The sequence below is a fragment of the Canis aureus genome, chromosome 1 (genome assembly GCF_053574225.1).
Source record: "Canis aureus isolate CA01 chromosome 1, VMU_Caureus_v.1.0, whole genome shotgun sequence".
NCBI classification, from domain to species: domain Eukaryota; kingdom Metazoa; phylum Chordata; class Mammalia; order Carnivora; family Canidae; genus Canis; species Canis aureus.
In genome coordinates, this window is record NC_135611.1 from 63,200,306 (window position 1) to 63,222,571 (window position 22,266).

The 22,266-nt window shown below is 34.8% G+C and overlaps 1 protein-coding gene across 20 annotated transcripts in view; it reads right to left on the reverse strand.

Annotated features, from left to right (window-relative positions):
* TRDN (triadin) overlaps positions 1-22,266 on the reverse strand; it is a 361,517-nt gene that overhangs the window by 284,028 nt on the left and 55,223 nt on the right. For all 20 annotated transcript variants that reach the window (XM_077902099.1, XM_077902108.1, XM_077902007.1 and 17 more), the window contains exons 3-4: positions 12,246-12,407; positions 11,146-11,178 (exon numbers count right to left, since the gene is read on the reverse strand). In XM_077902099.1, coding sequence (XP_077758225.1) covers positions 11,146-11,178; positions 12,246-12,407 — 195 coding nt within the window. The remainder of the gene's footprint in view (positions 1-11,145; positions 11,179-12,245; positions 12,408-22,266) is intronic.

Genomic DNA, 22,266 nt, shown 5'->3' on the forward strand with positions numbered 1-22,266 from the left:
AAATAAATATAATGATATCTGTCCAACCTCATTTTTGCCACTAACTCAGTAATCTTAGGCTAATCCATTTTTCTTCTTTGAATTGTATTTTCTCCTCTATAAAATGAGATACTATTTCCCATGTGTTCATAAGCCAGATAGAGATAGAAATGATCACAAACAATACCTTTTATAAGATAATCACTAAGTGGACTTTATGGATTTGGATGGACTCAGATGACATTTTGTCTGTGTTAGAATGTGTGCTTCATATTTGATGATATACTAGACAAGATCAATGTAGCTGCACATCAGAATCATCTGGGGAGATATTAAAATGTATTCCTGAGCTACAGCCCAAACTTAATCAATTAGTCTCTTGTGGTAAGGAGACTTTTAGGGATCTCCAATTTAAATAAGCTCTCAGGTGGTTTCAGAACCACAGTCAGAAGTAGGAACTATTGTCTAGACCAACATTTCTCAAATTTTAATGTGCATGTGAGTCGCCTGGGGATCTTCCTAAAATGCAGATTTTGATTCATTTGGTCTAGATGAAGCCCGGTTCTGCATGTCTAAATCACTCCCAGATGATGCTAATGCTGCTGTTCTATGGAGCACACTTTCAGTTGCAAGCTATAGTTCAGACAAAGCTCTTGGTAAAATTATTAATATATGACATCACAATTTAATAATAGAATCATAAAATATTATGTAGCTAGAAAGGACCTGGACATCAGTAAAATCCAGCATCTTTGTTTCATGGATGTGGAACTGAAAGCTACTGGGGTTAAGTGACTTAGCCACAGCAGGTTAAGAGCAGGAGGAGAACCAGTGCAAATATTTTCCCATCATATTCCTTTAAGTCTACCTAAATCATGTTTAAAATGTTGATGCGTTCAGCTGATGAGCATCAATTGTCAATAGTTATTCCAATAGTCTAGGGCAATGTGACAGTGATATTAACTTGGTTTGCATTTTATCATTCATGGTTTGGTATTTTTTTAATGGTAAATTTATATAGAAGAGCAGTCACTATGTATAAACAAAACATGCAATTATCCACTTATCTTTGACTCTCTGCCTTCCTGATGTCACAATGCATAAAAATCACCCATTTCTAGAATTCATCAATTGGGTTGCAATGGTTCTCACCCTGGTTGTGAGTTAGAAACACACTGGGGAGGTTTCGAAAATACAGCTGCTTAAAGCTTGACCCCTGGAGATTCTAGCTGGGCAAATCTGAAGTGGAAAGGGATATGGGATTCCAGATTAAAAAGACATCTGTGGCTTTCCTGCTAAAATTCATTACTGCAACAGCATCCCTCCTCTAGATTCAAGAACCAATCCTTTTTCAGTCTCAATGTAAAGAATTTGGGGAATGCTAACCTCACTCTTTACTCCCAAAGGTGGGTCTATTCCCTAGGTCTTGACAAAGGGCATGTTGCAGGTCACTGGCCAACTGATTGGTTCTAAGAAGGGTATATTACTCAATACAAATCAATGAGAGTATGAGAGTCAAATACGTAGTCTTTGCTGAAATACTTGGGGAAAAGCACAGGATCCTCTCCTGAGTTGCTAAAGTAAAATACTTTGGGCCTGAAACTTTGGTCATCATAATTGTCAGTAGCAAAAGAAAGTCAACCTGGGAATTAAGCAGTTGAAGGAAAGCAGGGTTAGGAGCAAAGAGAGAGGTTTTACTCATCGCGTTATTAAAAAATCTATATCCAGCCATCTCCCTGAAGCCAGTTTCACTCTTGCATCTTCAGTCACTCAAACCATTAAAATATCCTTTCCATTAAGTCCATTTGAAATGAATTTTTGTCTCTTGTCATTTGAATCTGATGCACAGAGGTGAGAACCACTGGGAGGTTTTCTGTTTTGTTTTTTAAATTAAAAAAACAAATTAGTCTTATTTTTCAACAAATCATTCTAAATGAAAATACATAATCTGGAATATGTAATTTAACTTTAAGCCATCTGTATGCAACCTACATCTCATTACTTATGATTTTAAGAAAGGGAACTTACATAACTGGAGAGAAAAGAGTCTGGAATAACAGTTTCTCATTCATTCACTTCTCCATTACTTATCCAATCTGATTTACAGGTAAGATGGAAACAATCCTAGGATCAGATTGTGGTGCCAACATCATGGCGAATAAGAAGGGTCTCTGAGACAACTCAACTCTGACCCAACCATTGTACATATTTCTTGGGGGAACAGGAATTTCAGTGCTTCCTCTGGCATGTCCCTTCAGGCTCCGGTTTTATCTACTATTTTTTTGTGGCAGGATTTCCATACTATTATTTACCTAGTTCTGGTTCTAGTTTGCTCCTGGTTCTAGTTTGCTCACCTCCACAGAGGTGAGCTCTTTCTAGTAGCATAAGGTACAAAAATTGTCAGGGAGCACCTGGGTGGCTCAGTGGGTTAAGTGTCCTTTCACTCAGGTCATGTCTCAGGGTCCTGGGATCCAGCCCCACATTGGGCTCCTGGCTCAGTGGGGAGTCTGCTTCTCCTCCCCTGTGCATGCTCTCTCTTTCTTGCTCAAATAATTTTTTTAATCTTAAAAAAAAAAAAGATACAAAAGTTGCCTGGCCTGGTGGACCCAGAGTTCATGATAGCCACAACCCCATGGAGAAGTGAATCTCTGGATCACTGACCACATCTTTCCTTTACCTCAGCCTCCTCAGACTTCTTTATTCTGAGTCCACCTCCAAGGCTGCTGCCTGCCTATTTTTTCTGGGCTTTGTCCCCCTGCCATTGTGGGTCTGATCAATAATCAGAAAAACAGGCCGAAGATAAAGCAGAGAGTTCCTGGTGTAGCCCAAGAGTAATGTGCAGCACAACCATTATGGAGCTAAGTTCCAGTCCAGACTTACTAAGTGAAGAGGTCCAAAGATAAATGTATCTACTTAACAAGTTTACTAGGGCCTACCTAGTAACCAATATTCTGAGCCTATGAATATTAACAGGTTTAGTCACCTTTCCATTTCCTCTCCCTTTTTTTTTACTCGCCATATTTTTCAGACACTTAATGTTCAGCCTGGCGCAAGCCACCGAAGCTGCCAGCAAAGATGGATGCAATCAAATCTCTGGCACGGAAACTTGTCCATCTATCTTACTCCCGATGACGGGATACAACCTTCTCAATGGCCTAATCCTAAAGTCTTGAATATTTATGATGCACAAATTTCCTGGCTCTTCCTTATCCACCCCGACTGCAAAGAGCTATTGTGAGTTCCCGTCAAGTGAGAAAAATACACAATGAAAGAACCGAGTTTAAATTTACTGGGTTCTTTTCAACCCAAGGAGCTTTAGGGAAATTTAAAAACACGATTATAAGGGGAATGTAATTGGTTTTGCTTTAAGTAGAGAAGAGCCTCTTCCTCTGCTGTTGACATGCATCAGCGACAATCACAGAATATCAGTCTTCATGGTAGTTCAAACTTAAGGACAGTTCCTTGTTTCAAACAGCACATAATCAGGAAGCAAGGAAATTCAGCCCAATGTAGTGGGACATCTAGTTCTTTCCTATAAGGCAAGTGATGATTTAACACATAAGGCCACTATGCTCCTAAAGTTGAGAAACAGTTTTCCTTCCCAAAAAGCTGAGTGTGCCTAGATCCAAATACCTGAAATTACTCTTTCTTCACTTTAAAGCTAGATGTCTGAAAATGGCATTATAAAATGTAACTTCTTGTTAGGGCACTCTTTTTGTCTTCTAAAATTACATATTCCAAAGGACATGAGTGCTGTAATGATTATCCTTATATACAGAGTTGCTACAGACTGAAGTTTAACTAAGAATAAAATGTAAAAAGGAGGTAAGTATATTCATTACGTGGCACTTGGAAATGTTGGCACAAAAGTTAAAAAGCTATCTATCAGCTAAAGAATCATGCTCTCTTTAAATGTTTACCCAATCTGAAAAGTCAGAATCACGTAAATACCAGTATAGAAATATGAAAGCAAAATCATGCTAGGTTTGTGGTAAACTGATAGTTGATTTTTGAAAATGAAATCTGCCTTCGGCTCATCTGCCTTTGGCTCAGGTCATGATCCCAAGGTCTTGGGATGGAGCCCTGTGTGGGGCTCCCAGTTCAGCAAGGTACCTGCTTCTCCCTCTCCCCACTGCTCATGCCCTCTCTCTCTCTCTCTCAAATAAATAAATAAATAAATAAATAAATAAATAAATAAATAAATAAACTTAAAAAAAAAGAAGAAGAAATAGAAAAATACCAACACCTATGATTAATGGAGATATATTTTTAACTTTAAGATAACTGGATTTTCTCTCTCTCCCTCTCTGGCTCATTCCTCTCTCCCTTCCTCACTTTATCCCTTGTTCTCTGTATTTGTTTGTGTAGGCAGAGGTGCTATTAACTTTGACTTGGGAGTACTTATGAATAGTTAAGAGAATTAAAACTATTTTTTTGTTTTTATTATATTTCTATTTTTGCCTAAAATCATTCATTTGCAATGCAGTTACCATTATTCATATTTTTATCCTCTCTAAGTTCAGTTTGTATGTGATCACCTCATCATTAACAAATATGCAATGCCCAAATTATTTTATCTCACTTGCTATCCCAGTAAAATTAATTGCTCATCTATTCATTAAACTCTTCAATAAGGTCTTTTCAGTACAGTATACTAAATAAGATCATCTTTAACTCATTTGCAATTGTTTTGGCTATAGAATACAATGTTACATTGATCCTGCTATTATTAGTAAGGAATGATTAACTTTATTAGACAAATCACATAAAAACTCTATTACACTCATTTATTTATTATCTTATTTAACAAACTTTCACTGTCAACATTTGGGAAGGCTGTACACAAAGACTTATATGTTCTCCTCCACCTAACATATTGCTTGAGACGTAGAAAAAACACTTCAAAACGATTTACTGAAAAACAAATTTACTGAGGGGATAAAACATGTCAGTGTTCTGAAATAGCAATTATTTAAGGATGCACATTGTTGACTGTGGTGGAAACTTGGGCCTTCCTGCTGTTTTCACTCAGAATCCTCAGGTCATCCAGAACACAAAATGTTCATTTTCATTACAGACACTTTAATTTTTTTCCTTTACTAATACCTTAGAAAACTTTGGGAAACTGCATCTCCTTCCATATTTTGAAGATGACTTGTAAATTTTTTTATCATAAGTAAAAAGTTGCAAACAATTTATGGCTTATTATGAATTTTGACTTTTTAAAAAATAAAATTGCTTCCCTTCTTTAAAAAATCAGGTCGATGGACTCTAAATGTCATAATATTGTGAGATTCTTCATTATGGATTTAAAATAATAAACAAGCCTTTTTAAGACCTGGAAATTGTGGATCTTTCCTTTTTTCTTTTTGAATTCATATTTTCATTCCATTTCTCTCACAAAATTTTACTCAAGAACAATACATTTTAACATTGGAAATTTTTTTTGATTATACGAACATACTTCTCTAGAAAAAAAGGCAAATATATTGAATTTTAGAATTTCTTTCCTATCCTATAAGAGTCTAAAGGCTAGTATCTTACAAATTTTCATAAGTATTATTAAACCTGAAAAGCAAAATTTTATTAGAAAGCTATCTATCTCTTTATGAGATGAATAAAACTTTAATTAGTTTATGTATTTGTGGATATGATTTACAGATGAAATTGGATAATATTCAATGACAACTCTAATCCTGTTATTTACATACATTTATTTATTTATTTATTTATTTATTTATTTTTTAATTAAAGATTTTATTTATTTATTTATGAGAGACACAGAGAGAGAGGCAGAGACACAGGTAGAGGGAGGAGCAGGCTCCCTCCAGGGAGCCTGATGTGGGACTCGATCCCTGGTCTCTAGGATCAGGCCCTAGGCTGAAGGCACCACTAAACCACTGAGCCATCTGGGCTGCCCTATTGTTTACTTTTATTTATTTATTTATTTATTTATTTATTTATTTATTTATTTAGTTTACTTTTAAAGGTACAGATATTGAGAAGCCTTAAGAACACATGCATACATAGGACTTATGCATGTACATGTATATAGAGCTACGCACATAAACACCCACAAAAACACAGAGATAACAATTTTATTACAGAAATGTTATTTCTTTTTTTAAATCTTCCTCCAAGTAATGGTAAAATGACATAGAGAATCAAGAAAAAATTTATTTTAAATGATCACTCAGTTGAGTAACTGACTAATGTCTCCTTCAGTTATATTAGAAACAAAAATTTTAAAAACACATGATGTGCAAAAGATTTGTTACTCTATTCTGAGAGTCATTCACTTTCTGAATTTCCTGGAAGTCCAATGATTTTATCAGACTCTCAAAATGACTCCTAGATATTTCTACTACTCTCACTCAGAAGTACCTTGTGTAATCAACCAATATATTCAGAAAGGGTAAAGAAAAATCAAAATATTGTAAATTATAATGATTTTGGATAAAATTAGATTATTCTATGTACTTTTAAATGTATGTCTTGCTTTAGGTATAGTTCGCTTAAACCTTGGATGCTACTCACCTTATTTATAAAAAATGTTTACCATCTTAGGTAATGAGCAAACCAGCCCTTGTTTTCAAACCTCTTACTCAAATCAAGTTTACGTCTCTCAAAAACATAACTTTTGTTTTGCAGTTCAAAAAAGTTTAGTTTGCCTCTTGAGGAAATTATTAAGAAAGAATAAATTTTGCAACACATCTGGAAGACATGTTATTAAAAATAGATGAAAAAATAAAATAAAATAAAAGTAGATGAAAAGACTAAATTAGGTAGATTTAATATAATAAGTTTATTTTGAAAACAAGTTATAAAAACCAGATAAATCAATATTCTATTGTACATTATTTTATTTGTACTAATGTCATGTAATATATAGGTAAAATTTTTGTTTATGAAACTAAGATATGATAAAGAGTTTAACATTTCATCAGTATATGTGGGAAGGGGATATCAAATTCTAATGTTTTATTTTGGGGACTAAATAGGTAAGTTTCAGATACAAAAGAAATAACTTTAATAATTTTGTTAGCTACCATAAAAATTGTATAATTACTATGCAAAAGAGAATATGTATTAAATATATACTTATATATATAAAGAACCAATAGTTAGCATATAGTTTATATTTTTATTAATAGGAGGTAAAAAATATAAACTGTGTAACATATAATGAATAAACAGTGCATAATGTATTATGCATATATACATAATACTTTCATATATGTGCATATACATAGAGTAAATTGGTTCTGCAAGTAGCATATGACTTAATTTTTTGTCAATAGGAGATACAAAATATTAAACAGCTTACATTAGATGAAATAAGATGGCATTTGACTATAATCAGAGTACATGTTTTATCATATATTTACATAAAGTATGTTTTACATTCCTTTTTGGACAATACAGAATTAATATGAAAGGTATCACAGAAATGTGGCATCTATGGGCTTAGTCAATGCACCTTTTTTTTTTTCTTTTTTATTATTTACGATAGTCACACAGAGAGAGAGAGAGAGCGAGAGGCAGAGACACAGGCAGAGGGAGAAGCAGGCTCCATGCACCAGGAGCCCGACGTGGAATTTGGTCCCGGGTCTCCAGGATCGCGCCCTGGGCCAAAGGCAGGCGCCAAACCGCTGCGCCACCCAGGGATCCCTCAATGCACCTTTAAAACTTTAGTTGTTTCAGAAAATATCCCCATTATATTTAAAAGAATCAGTGTCACAAACCTACACTGCTTTGGTTGTCTTTCAAGCCAATGGCCCTTCCTAAGATCGAGTATTGAGAATAACGTGAAAAGAATTACTTACATTTAAATTTTTAAAAGCCATTTTTAGCTCCTATTATTTCCTATCTATATATTTTTTTTTTGCTTTGCTCCCATGGGAACCTCCCTCAAGAGCAATGCAATCCTTCACAGTATTCAGCTAAATAAAAGGCAAAGTCATTATTAAATGGAACTTCTCGCTGCTCCAGTCTCCTCTACTCCACCATCTCTTTGGCTTTAGACTATCCCATCACAAAAAAAGAGCACTTGTGTATCAACACCACGGTTCTCCTTTAGCAGATGTATGCAGGACGGAGCAGAATGGCCTATTGGTCTTTTTGGTCAGCATTCCAGCAATTTTAGGATGGGTGAAGGCTATTTCTCTATATTGTAAAGTAGAAGCACTATTATGAACTTAGACGTGTTTTCAGGCAAATCTATTTTAAGATGGTATGCAAATAAAATTTTATTCCTTTATAGCTACCTGCACTTATGTGCCCCTTGGAAGGTGGGGAGTCAACACCCATGATGTATACCCTACTGCAAAGAAGCTACACAAGAGGAGATTCCAGACAAACAAAGCACACCTACCAAACACAACACATAATTGTTTCAGGAAATATGATTTACAATGGTACTTGTTTTTCATAATTGTGAGTTTTAAATAATTATAAAATAAAAATATAATATTTTATAATGATTCAGTGCCTTGGATTCTCATCATATAGTGTTTGATAATAGAATTTACTATTTAAAAATTTTGACAAGCTGAAGAATAAAGATGCATGAAGACCCTAGATCTAATACCCTAAAGCTGTATTTATATATAGTAACATAAGCCACAGAATTGCAGACCCAAAATTTCATCCATATTAATAATCTATTTAATAATCAATCCTGCAACCTTGAGATTATTTGACTGTATCATTATTACACATCAATTTAGAATTGTGAACTTCACCTATAAATAATAGTGTAGTTGAGTTTTTATTTTGGTGAAAATAGCAGCTCGATAAACGAAACTAATATCTGAGGTGCATTTAAATAAAATGCTTCATAAAGACACAGGACGGTTAAGTAAACAATACCATAGCCTGATAATTTAGGTAATATAAAATGACTAAATATTATTGACTATATCTGAATGGGAGAGTATTCATGAAGAGATCAGTAAAATGCCATTTAAATGGATGAAAATCAAATGTTTTAGGAGATTGTCATTCTAGATTATCAAAAAATATATGCTTCTTAAACCACAATTTTTAAATATGAAAATGTGTAAAACAATCCATCATAAAATAGGGATAAGTTCATTGTATCTCCTCTCTAATAATACTATTTAAAATATGCTTTTGAAAGCAGAATATAATTAGAAATGTTCCACAAAATTTTACACACTTCTTTAAAATTCTCATCCCCTCTATGACACTACAAAGGCAAAGCCTGTAAATAAATAAAAAAAAAAACCCAGTAATTATAATGAATTATATTTCCTTCAGTCCACTTCAACTAATGTTCATTATTACAGAGTTTCTTTACCCAAAGTAGGATATATAAGATCTTTCCTTAGAAGTCCATTTTCTCATGCAACTTTGTGAATAATATTATTACGAAAATATATTCAGATGATCTTTAGTGACTTCTTCTTTCAGTAATCTTTCAAGACGTTCGTGTACATGGTTTTAAACACATATATCACTTAGACTGTTTTAACTAATGAGTATTACTGACATCTTTTTCAAAAGTATCCTTAAAAACTATTTAATAGTTTTCCTGTTGATGTTATAAAACAAAGCAATAATTTAAAAAAATAATTAAACAGCTTTGTGTGGATTTGCAATTTATGCTAATCATCACAAGAGACAATTTAAAAATAATCCCGCAGGGAAATTCAAATCAAAAGAAAAGAACAGATTCTTTATTAAATTCTAGATATTGATTTATGGAGAATATGATCTTATGACATTCTTGTAAAATTCAATTTACAAGTAAGAAAATACTATTTATTTTTCTCTCTTCCATTTCTAATTGGAACACACATTCTACATAAGCTGTTGTTTCCTGATAATGACTAGTAACTCATTAGCTTAAACTTTTACTATGTTCCATGCACTATCCATTGGAGGTCAGCTATTAAAAAACTGTTTTTAACCTCAAGAAGTTTATAAACTAATTTACAGCCTCTAAACCTGGATTTTATGGCTGAGCTCTGGCTTTGTGGATCCTGAATTTGTGATCAGGAAACCTGTCTTCTTTCTCAATAACTCCATAAACACTTTCATTTCTGGCTTTCCTAGATTGGAGTTTCACTAGTTTAGCTCTCATTTGTTGGACAAGTTACAAATTCAAATTTTCCAAATTAACATACACTAAGTGGATTTTACCCCAGATAATGAGATAATCATCATCTGCTCAGACAAGGCTGAAGCTCCAAATTTGGATCCCACTGTTTGCATCTACAGTAGGTCTAGGCAGATAGCAACAGAAGCCAGCAAATTCTCCACTGGAGTAAACACTCCCAAAAGCCTGCTGCTAAACAGGTGCAGCAATAACTAAAACATCACAATTGTATCAAGTCTGGCCATGTGTTGACTGTTTCTTTTTGACACCACCAAATATGCCTCAGGGATGGCATACCGTCTCCCCTTGTCCCTTCTAGAAATTCTTTCTCCTTCATATGAAAACACTTGCCCCTGTGAGGCTCTTGCCCCATAGCTATACCCCTTTTTCTTAGTCACATTGCTTCCATTTTTCTGGATTTATGATCATCCCAGTCAGTTACTGACACACCTAGCAAGATATATTTCTGCAAGAAATCTTTCTATTCCACATCCAATTATACCAAGGTAACTATTCCTTGGGGATGATACATGACACGTACTGACTGGATATGTCTTTGCCTCCAAGATTACTCTTTTCTATACTATTTCACACATCCTGTCCCCTACTCATCACCTAAAAATAAAGACTATTAATAGTGCCAATAAAATAAGGAGAAAATGAACAAAAATGTAAAATTAATAAATCTGGCCACAGTGAGAATAAAGATCATGGGCATCATAATCTTCTGGGCCATTTCTGAGGCTACAGAATTCATTCCTCATTCCTTCAATTCCAAGTCACATGGATCTGTGTGTAGATGGATTTATACATCTACTGAAGAAGGTATCAATTAAATAATCAACTTAAAAATAGTGGGATCAAGTTCACTGGAAAGAATCGAGTATTCCTCTATCTAACCATAGATCCTGATCTAATCACAAACAAAAACTATGCATTAAAAATAAATTAAGGCTACAACTCATGTAAACATATTTGAGTCACGCTGAAAACCAACATTGCCATAAAAGAAAAAAATATTTTTAAAGGTGAAAACAACCAACCTTTTTGTTTCAAGGGAGGCTCCTCTATTTCTCCTAAACCAAGACAAAAACAGTAAATTAGAAAAACTTTTAGCATAGCATAATACTGCCTCTCTATTTTCCCATTTCCCTTTGTTCATTAAAAAAGCCATCTATTAGTTTTGACATTAGTAGTCCTTATATTACTTTGCCTCCCAAATTCCAATTTTTAAGTATAAACTTTGTTTATGTACATTTATGTGAGATAGTTTCACTTTTATGAGTTCAATAAAATCGTGGCAGCCATCCAAATTATACATTATAGTTCATATATCATGTTCATTTCAGTTCTCTATTGTTCGTCTCGACCTCTCGCTGGGGCCAAACAAATACAAATTCAGACAAAGTCATAGAGAGGGCTAAAATAATAAGAGCTTTCCTGGTAGTCAAGGCTGAATACATGATTTCTGATGACTAAGGCTGACTCTAAAAAATTTCATGTAAAAGAACCATAACACGTCGTTCTTTTCACATCCACTCAGTAGTTTATGTATGGTTGGGGTTTATTTAGTTTTGCTTATTAATATGTGAGAGAGTACATAGGTTAGTTGCATAATTGTTGTGACTTTTAGACTATGTCCCTCCATTCTACACCTTCATTTGGTTCCATAAATTTACTTCTGATTATGATTTTAGTGGGATTGCTTTTTGTTATTTGATCATGAATATGACTTACATGTATAAAACATGTCTATCAGTTACTGTTATTATTTCAGTCTTCCTAAAAAATAAACTTGTGAAATAGCTACTATTTTTTTCCCCAAGGATGCATATAAGTGTGAGGTACTATTGTGAATTTGTAGTAGTGCATAGTAAGACCCTCTCTTGCTCTAATGCTACCCTAATGGTAGCATTTAATTTTGACATCCTGCCATAATGGCAGATAAGCTGTAAGATGAAAGCCAAATAGAGATGAATTTACTGTTTGGCAGCCTGTTGATAATGCTATTAGAACTCAGAAGTGTATTCATTTTGGTTTAGCCTGACCCAAGTGTTCCTCTGTGTTCAAACTTAAGAAAACCACTGTAATGCATAACTAATATCGGTCTGAGAAGTTAGGTGTGTCTCTATGCTCTTTGTACCTTTATCAGTGTCCTCATCCCCATCATCATCATCTTCATCATCCTCAGACGAGATGATGTCAGACAGCAAAGAAAAGAAGCCATAGACCCAGTCCGTGGTTTCTTCCACAGCATCATGTACAAGTTTTAGAGGATCTGAGCCAATCTTGGAAAGAGAGCTCGCTAAAAGTAATTAAAAACAAGACAAAAATGTTAGAATCATTACCAAAAAAATTAAGAAAAGCTGTTTATCCTGATTTGTGCCTTTGGCACAAAATGTCAGTTTTGTACATTTAAATGTCTCTTGGCTACAGTTTTTTGGGGTGCTCAGAAATAGAAACTACATTTTGTCATAGTATGCATGTGTATTCAATTAAAAAGAAAAGTTATTGAATACTTATGGTACCAAACACTATTGGGCTACCAAGAAAGAAATTGTCCCTGAGAAGTTTATAATCTAAATATGAGTTTAACACAGGGCAAATTAGGAATGGATTGAAATAATGTGCATCTATGTTAATCAAATTGCAATATACACCCTAAGTTATGGATATTCAAGAACAGAAGATATTGTTGTCAGATATCATACTGGAAACCAACATGGAGAAGATGGTCCTATAAATTTTCAGGCAAACAGTAAGTGCCAAGTTGATATAAGTAGCTTTGACTAAACTAAGACTGATAGGTCCATTTATTATAATTTGTAATGCATCAGGAAAAATCTGGAATTGTCAACATAGTATTCATATCAGGTTCCAGCTAGATTCAATTTATTTAACCTTGTTAGGCATCCCAATACCTAAAAATAAAAGGTATTTAAGCTTCTAGTAATTTTAGTAGGTAGAATTAAGAAAAACTGAAACCTATAAATCTTCCATATTTTTTATATCCTAGGAGGTAGACACCATCTGTGAAATGAAAGATTAAAAAATAAAAGTACAAGCAAATAAACATAATAGGTATTTCCAAAATGTTGTTTTTCTCACTTTAATTATATGAAAATTACTCTGAAGGGGCAGGAGAGTTTCTAATATCTGATTGAAGAGGCAATCTATCTAGAAATGTGGTATAAGTTGCAATTGATTTTTCATCAACCCAAATTAAATTTTAGATTTATGTTTTCCTTCATTTTAAAAAATATTTTAGCTTTTCAGAGATTTTTCTCCCTTTGTACCTTAAAAGAGTAGAATTATGTCAACATATTATTTTATTTAAAGGTTAAGGATTCTAAAATTAGGCTTTTAATTTTGATGGAGATAGAAAGTCACCAGAAGGTTAGAGCAAAGGGATGAAGTGATTTGACTTATGTAACTTCATTCTCTGTGTTGAGGGGTGTGAAAGAGTGCCAAATTGGAAACAGAGAGATCATTTGGAGCCAAATGAAATAAGTAAGTGGGGAAAATGATAGTGATTTCTATCAGGATGATTGTGTGTGTGTGTGTGTGTGTGTGTGTGCGCGCGTGTGCATGTGTGTGTGAAAAGCAGTCATTTTCTGAAGGCAATTAAAAGATAGAATTAATTATATAGACTTATAGTTTGGCTCCTGAGTGTGATAGAAAGAGAGGGGTACAGCATAACTTCAAAGCTGTTGGTATGAAAAGCTGGAACGATGGAAATGCCATTTGCTGAAATGGGGGGTCTGGAGAGAAACAGGATTTTTTACTGGTAGTATATAAATACCTGAGTTTTAGACTTGTCAAACTCAAGATGCCTATTTGAACTCTATGTGGAGATATAGATGTTTGTACAACTCAATATGACCTACGAAAGAGAAGTCCTAGCTGAAGATAGAAACTTGGGAGTTCAGTAGAGGATAGAAGGTATCCAAAATCATGATATTGAGTGAAATCATCATGGAAGTGAACCCAGGAACATTCCAACATTTAGAAGATAGATCAGTCAAAGGGATGAACCAACAATTGATGATGACAAGGAGAGATAAGACGGATGGAGACAGAGATATACACACACGCCCACACATTCAGAGAAAGAGAGAGAGGGAGAGAAGCATAAAAAAGAGTGTAATGTTTTGGATGTCAAGTGAGGAAATTGTCTTGAGAAGCGTAGAGTGATCAACCGGCAAATGCTGCTGATAGGTCAAGTAAGATGAAGACTGAGAATAGACCTTTAGATTTAATGACGAGGATGTCAAGGACTGTTTCAGTGGAATGCCTTCAAGACTAAATGGGAGGAATTTAGAGATGGTAAGTGCATTTTCCTATAAAGTAAGTGACAGAGTTTGGGCAATGTTTGAAGAGAACTAGAATCACAGCTGTTTTCTGTTGTTTCACATTGTTAAAATGGAAAGAATATGCCATTTTATGCTGACGGGTAAGATCCCACAGATGACTTAGACAGCATATATATTAGGAAGGGGAAAAGTGATATGAAAGAAAGGATTTCCGGGGAAATTTTAAATTTTATGTTCCATTTCAGGGGATTCACAGCCTATCCAAGGATGCCAAGTTACAGAATGGTGGTTTCAGGAAAACTTATCTCCATGACAGTGGAACTTTACTCTTTGTAACTTAATTTTACTACATTCTGGAGAGTTTCATATAAGCAAGATATGGTAGTCTGGATGATGAGATTAAACCTTAGAGAAAGAAAATGAAATGGAATTTTATAATTGCAATTGAAAAATTTTAAAGAACTATATGTAAGGAACTGGATTGTAATGGCACCATTAAATGTATTTTTTAGCACTAGTATATTTTATATCTAATGGAAGAATATGGCAAATGGGATTTTTATGATCTGAATAGATTGAGACCATTTCCCCATTTCCCTTTTTTCTAAATGTTCACTGAGGAACTTAACAATAAAATCCAACAAAATAGATACCAGTTTAATTATCCTTATGCCTAAATGCACTATATCTGCTCTGCAGACATGTATATCGCCTGGTTCTAAAAGAGTCAAACCAAGATGCTTTCATGAAGTCAATGTGGCTGGCTTGAGATCAGCCTCTGATTTTTAGTTTTTTAGTTATGTGAACAACAACTTTAAAAACATAGATATAGATGTACATATAGATAATGGATACAGATTATAGATATATCTTAAATGAGATAGTAGTCTTCAAATTGATTCTTAACTACATCTCTCAGATATCACATCCAATTTATATCAATAGAAATAATACAATGCGACTAAACCTTTTACTGATGTGGTTTTTTTAAATTATATTTTCTTACCTCTTATGTTTATGTGAGTTAAATTAAATACATTACAGTAAGGATCATCATAAAAACAATGGTAGCTGACACTTAGAAGTGTGTATTACCTGCCAGATACTACTCTAAGAACTTTATGTATACTAACCCACATTCCCCTTTCAATAACCCAATGAGGTAGCTATATTATTTTATCTCTCCATTAAATATAAGAAAAGTGAGGTTTGGCTATATTCCTATCAACAAACAAACAAAAATAAGAATTTACAATTGGTTCTAGAGTCAGATATTGGATGGGAGATTCTGGGAGGTGTTTTCTGGCTGTTAAAGAGGAAATAAGGACTTTGTTGCATGGGCACATAAAGCCTGGAGCTGCTGTATCACCTTATAGCCATGAAGACAGTAGCTGATTCACTGAGGAAGGCAAAGGTTAAAAATGAAAGAGCTTGAGTCCATATGACATTGCTGAAGCACTGAATTATCCAATCTTGGAATAATCGCCCTACTTCAGGAGCTTCTGTTACGTGAGATAAGAAATGTTTCTCAGTGTTCAAGTCACTCTTAATTGTATCTTATATTTCTTACAGAAAAATATACCACCAGATGCAGGGGAAACTGCTCTAGGCTCCTTATGATCAGTAATTGGATTCTTGGCACTGATAAAAGAGTGCCAAGAGAGGCATGAGAGGCAAGGAAGAGTTTAAAGTTAAATAAGATTTTTATTGGTGCTCTGTCTTTGAAGCCAAACTATACAGATCCTTAAGTTTCTAAATGGGAACATACATGGGAAACTAGTCATTTTCTCTGCTTTCCTCCTAAAGAACCAAGTCCATGTTTTCACCATTATCCTTGACCATCAGTCTTACATTCCTCAAGTTATATCAGACTCTTCTTTATCTTTCAAATCCTGACAAACATCAGCAAACAACAGTTACAAGCTTGGGTTCTGAGCTCAGACACAGCATTCAAGTTCAGGTCTCCCATCCAGTACCATGCCAGACCATACTGGAGGCAGAGACAGAAGGAAAAACTAGTAATAATAGTCCCGTCTTTATTTAAAATTTTGATATTTTGTGCATCACAGATTTCTGCATTAATTTTAAAATTTTAAATATTGCATCTTGATTACTGAGTTTTTCAGAGTCCTTACATTTTGCACCCAAGGGTGAGTGTTTCACTCACCTCACTCTTATCCTGATGCTCCCCCCATGGATAGTGGTATGATGTTGAGAAGATTCACTTTTGACATGTCTATAAAATTCACTGATTCCTATGCTTTTCCAAAGTCACCCCTTCGTGCCTGTTATCTTTATATTCAGCATTCTCATATGCCAGTTTACAATATATCCAGTGCTGGCAAACAATATTATATGGTAGGGAAAAAATATTTTTTCTGTGCTTCAGTTTGCAGAACTGTAAAACAATAAGAGTAATGATACTTACCTCACAAGGTTGTTGTGGTTATTATATGAGATAATACATTCGAAGCACAGCATGGTATACCTGGTAATTAATAAATGTCATTGTGGAGAAAGAAGCAAGATTATCTTGGAATCTTGAATGAGCCAGAGGTTCTTTTGAGTTTGCTAGCTGGGACTCCCATAGCAGCAAGCTCTATGTATGATCTCAGCTTCAACTAAGGTCTCCAAATATTGCACAACAGTCAATTTCCTATAACCCTGGATCTCTGCATCCTACATTCCCACTGCATGGTATCCATTCCCAAATGAATTACCCACCCAACGATAGGCTGCCCTCATGCGTATTTGATCAAAGGAAAAAGCAACTCAGAGGGTGGATTTGCTCATCTGCCTCTGTCTGAGCCATTCTAAAGGATGGTGACTGAACAGGAATCTCCGCCATCTTCTGACCCTTTGGCCCATGAGTCTCTGCTTGTACTGGATGGTACTTGCTGAACTTCACTCAAACTCATTGTATATAAACTTTTTGGTATAAAGCACCTAAAGCAGAGTAAAGGAAATAGTACACGTTAAGTAATTATTAATTCCAATGTTCAGAGCCATTTAACTCAAACATATGGTGGCGCTCCAGGAATGTAGGCTGTAATAAATATTGTCTGGTGATCATTCAGTCACTACATCATCATAGGCCACCTCCCCAGGGTCTGTGAAATCCAACAATGCGTTTATCAGGACTCATGAAAGAACTAGTGACTGTCCCTTACCTCCCAGAAAATATTCACATCGAAATATTTGTATCTAAACTGACATAAGGGCTTTTAAAAGTGTCACAAATGTTATCCCAATTAGGAAAAATTCCATTTGTATGTATGTTGATGTGTGTACCTTGAGCATAGGAACACCCAAATGAAATTTACTAAGAAACTCTTCTTTCAAGACAATTATTTAGGACTTACTGTGTGCAATAACCTATCTTAATATAATCAACATAGTGCTGGCACTTGTGGGCTTGCTAGACAGGTGTTTCTAGTTTTGATATGTGAAGAATACTGTCTGAAAATATATAGTTTCAATTTTCCAGACCTAAAAAAATTCCAATTTTAAGTGACTGGTTTTCCATTCTTACTGCAGGTGAGTGCTGGAATACTTTTGTTTCTGTTAGTGAAAATTTGATCAAGTTAAGAAAAATATTAGCAAATCATACATCATTTAATATGCTCTGTGTCACATAACAATTCTTGCTTGAAGTACTGTGAAATTACTTGGTCTTTGTTTAGGATATACAGAATTCCCTAGGACATACCAGAGCTTCTGGTATGTTTCTCATTCCCATGCCATCCCCAAGGATGGGAAGAAGGGAGACATAAGTAGGTAAGACGAGTACAAAGATAAAAAGATATAAATGCTGTGTTAGTATATGCAGAAAGCAATGGCTGTCTCCGCTGTGTTCTTATACTCAGAAATGTAACTGAAAGAATGCAAATTCTCATTAAACATTTTGGACTTGAGGTTTGGCATCATTTATAATAGTCAACAATTTCCTAAGAATATAAGGATGAAATGCTGATTTAATTTAGCTTATTTTTAACCAGAACATATTTGAAAGGAAAAGCACTCACAGTGAACTTAATAGCCCTCTGAGTCTTCAGATCCCAGAGTTTCCAGCATTGACAATATTAAGTGCAGATACTTAAGAAGTAACAAACAAAAATATGTGCTTTTATATCGACTTATTAAGGTCAGTGTCTTTATCAAAGTGACATTTACTCAAGACATTGTACTCTAAAGCATTTTAGGATCAGTCTTCAGTAACTTTCAAACAATTTCTTATGGGTTAGACCACTTAACCTGAACAAACTTGGTTGAACTCAATGATGTCAGAACTGCCATCTTTAATTTTTATTATCAGAGTAGAAGGGCTTTCACTCTCTTACACTCTCTTATATGCCTTTTTTTCCCCTATGAGTTTATTGTTTTCTTATTCTGTATTTCACTTCAAATTCGAAGTAAAGCCAATGAGAAAAATATAACACTTCCAAGGAAGTCAGACTTAAAGAAATGTTTAATGCAGCACCTTTATTCCTCCATAGTTAATCTCTAAGGTATACTTATTTCCTGCCAATGGACATTTGTAAAAGGCACACTAACTGGAATTCCAAATCTTCCCATTATTTTCTCTTGAAAATTCCCTAGAAGATAGCTATATTTTTGTAAGATCACTTCAGTTCCAGAGACAATATTTGATATTTTGGTATCTGACAAGTAACTTTTGTTGGAACTAGAATAGTAATAATTTGTAGCACTAACATACCCCCCACCTTTTTTTTTTTGTTTGTTTGTTTAAGAGAGAGCGAGAATCTGAAGCAGACTCCATGCTGAGCATGGAACCTGATGCAAGGCTTAATCCCAGAACCCTGAGCCAAAACTAAGAGTTCAATGGTTAACCAATTTTGCCACTCAAGTGCACCCCAACATAGCTTTTTAAAAAAATAGCTTTTCCACCTAATAAATATTTTAAAAGAGGCTTGTTCTGAATATCCTCTTTTTAAATCCACATATAGTAGTCCTTTAAAATGATTTCCACTGAATAGTTCATTGGAGTGGACCTGGCTAACTAATAGAGATGGTGGAAGAGCAAAGGTAAAAACAATAATAAAATGGAGAAATGGAAGCCAAAGAAAATTAAATTTAGCTACCCTAATATAGGCTTTGCATTGGATAACCTCCATTGCAGTATATAATATCATTGCAGTATAATATCATTTCAAGGATTTTTGCATGGACAAAAATGTGGAATTCAAGCTATATTGCAAAATTTCCTTGAAACTGAATATGTAGGTTAAAATAAATGTTTGTATTTGTTTGATTAACACTTAGCGATCTAGCAAGAAATATAAATATTAGGTCAGCTCATTTTAGACTGCATAATTAAGTAATGAGGTAACAAAATATTTCTGTAGAGCGTCTCTCCATTGCGTTTATTAAGAAAAGAGTATGATGAAGACTCATTTTTCTCTATTTAAATGAATGTTTCCACAGACAGGTGATAACCATGATATTGCCATACTCAAGAGTATATGTTATATTCCAAAAGTGGGATGTTCAAAAGTTGTATATAATCACCTGCCCTGAATTACAAAAGTGATGTATATTCAAAACCAAATTTCTCCAAGTAATTTTCCTCCAACTGGGTTTTTAACATAGAGACGATGTACAAAGGTTGAAATTCCCTTGAATTCATTATCCTTACCCTCAATAAACAATCCTCAAAAATGGTGAAATGGAAAATGAGATTTGTGAAATTCCCTTGGTATTTCTTTTCTTTTTTTAAGATTTTATTTATTTATTTGAGAGAAAGAGAGAGAGAGCACAAGCAGTGGATGGGGGGGAGGCAAAGGGACAAGCAGACTCCCCACTTAGCAGGGAACTTGATGCAGGGCTCAACCTCAGAACCTCAGGATCATGACCTGAGCCAAAAGTAGACGCTTTACTGGCTGAGCCACACAGGCACTCCTTCGCTTGGTACTTCTAATAGTAACCACACTATGAGAGATTTTTACTTACGCAGGTGGAGCTGGGGTCTGAAGGAGAGGAAGAGGCATTTAGAATGAAAATATGGACATGAAGTGGAGGGAGCAAGGAAATCTGGAGCCTGCAAGGGATGGGATGAGTTTCATGAGAACAAACTGGAAATTGCATCAGTCCTAGGATCTCCAAAACTTCCTCTCCACAGAGAAGTAGCTGTTGCCCTTGTCATGCTAAATATGCTCCTCAGCCAGGAGTGGAAGAACCTGAAGAAGGATCTATCAGAAGCTGGAGTTGTTGGAGGATCAGCCACTGTCCCACGCCAACGAAGTAAGCCAACAGACTAGGACAACATCCATACTCATATTTAAAGGAAGACATCTAAAATTTTAAATAGGGGAATAATAATAATAATAATAAAAAGATTTGCAGTTTTCATTGTGGCCTCAGAATGAAAAGGAGGCAAAGGCAAGATTATAGGCAAAAAGAGAATACATGGCTATTGCAACAATCTTGGGAAAACTAAGGCAGGAATTCTAGAGATAAGGCACAGAGTATGGAACAGAACCAAGAGACGTTTGACAGTTCAATAAGTGGTTTTTGATCACTGAGTAAACATTTATGGATAGCAGAGAAAGAGGGAAGCTTCCAAGGAGTCCCATGTTTCTGATTTTAAAAACTGGAAAATGAACTGGTCTTAGAATCTAGGAGGCAGGCTTGGAAAGAAATATAACTAGTTCAGGAATCTTGAGTTTGCTAAGCCAACTGAACATCCTTATACAGGAAAACTGGAGAGAGATTGAGGTTCAGGACAGGGAAAATAAAAATGCTTATGAGATTAATTTTTCCTTCAGAATAAAAATAGTTTTACTGACTCCCATGATGGGACGAATGCATTTTCTTAAAACTTACCTTAATGTGCTTTGGTTGTTTTGAACTGTGTCACTGCTTTTATCCTCTAAATTTCACAATCTAGCCATTTTATTTTTTTTATTATTTTTAATCTAGCCATTTTAGAAGATTGATCCTATTATTAGATTGAGAGCCATATATTAAAGATAAGTAGGCTTAATATGATGTCAGCTTGTTTATCACTTATTTGAGTAATGCAAAGTCATGCAACTGAAGCAATGGAACAAGGTAATATTGTCTGATGGGGGCAAGAAGCCAATGATGCCAAAGAAGAGTTATAAAAGTCCTAATATAAGATTTTAATAAATAAGTGACTGTCAACAGTTCTAATGCTGTAAGGCTTAACCAAGATGAAGATGTTAAGTGTGCAAGTTGTTCACACTTAAGTTCATGATTTGTTCATTTGTTTGATGTGTGTTTTTGAGACATTTGAGCAGAGTGATAGAATAGTGTCAGATCACCTCATAACAGGAGTTTGGCTAGAGAATCAGAAACAAAGAGGGTATAAACAGGGATATAAGAAAGTGAGGGAAATTTGTTTTTCCAAGTTAGAAAACCCATAAACACCCATGGAAAAGGAGAGACTAGAAGTGGAGATTTTGAAGATACAGGAGGAGATGGCATTTATATCTAGCAACATTTGAATGTGTCAAAAGGTACCTTCATGGGGCTCTTTCCTCCTATACACACTCAGATACACACATTCCCTTAAAAATAACGAACACTTTTAAAAAGCTGAGTCTTCCTGGGGCACCCTGGGTGACTCAGCGGATTGGGTGTCTAACTCTTGGTTTCAGCTCAAGTCATGATCTCACAGGTTCTGAGATGGAGCCCTGGGAGTTTGCTTGAAGACTCTCTCACTCTGCCCCTACCCCCTACCTCCCCCTGCTCTTTCTCTCTATCTCTCTCAAATAAATAAATAAATCTTAAAAAAAAAAAGCCAAATCTTCCTGAAGCAATAACTCATACTTTGAATTAATTAAACAAGGAGATCATTAGGCTGAAGTG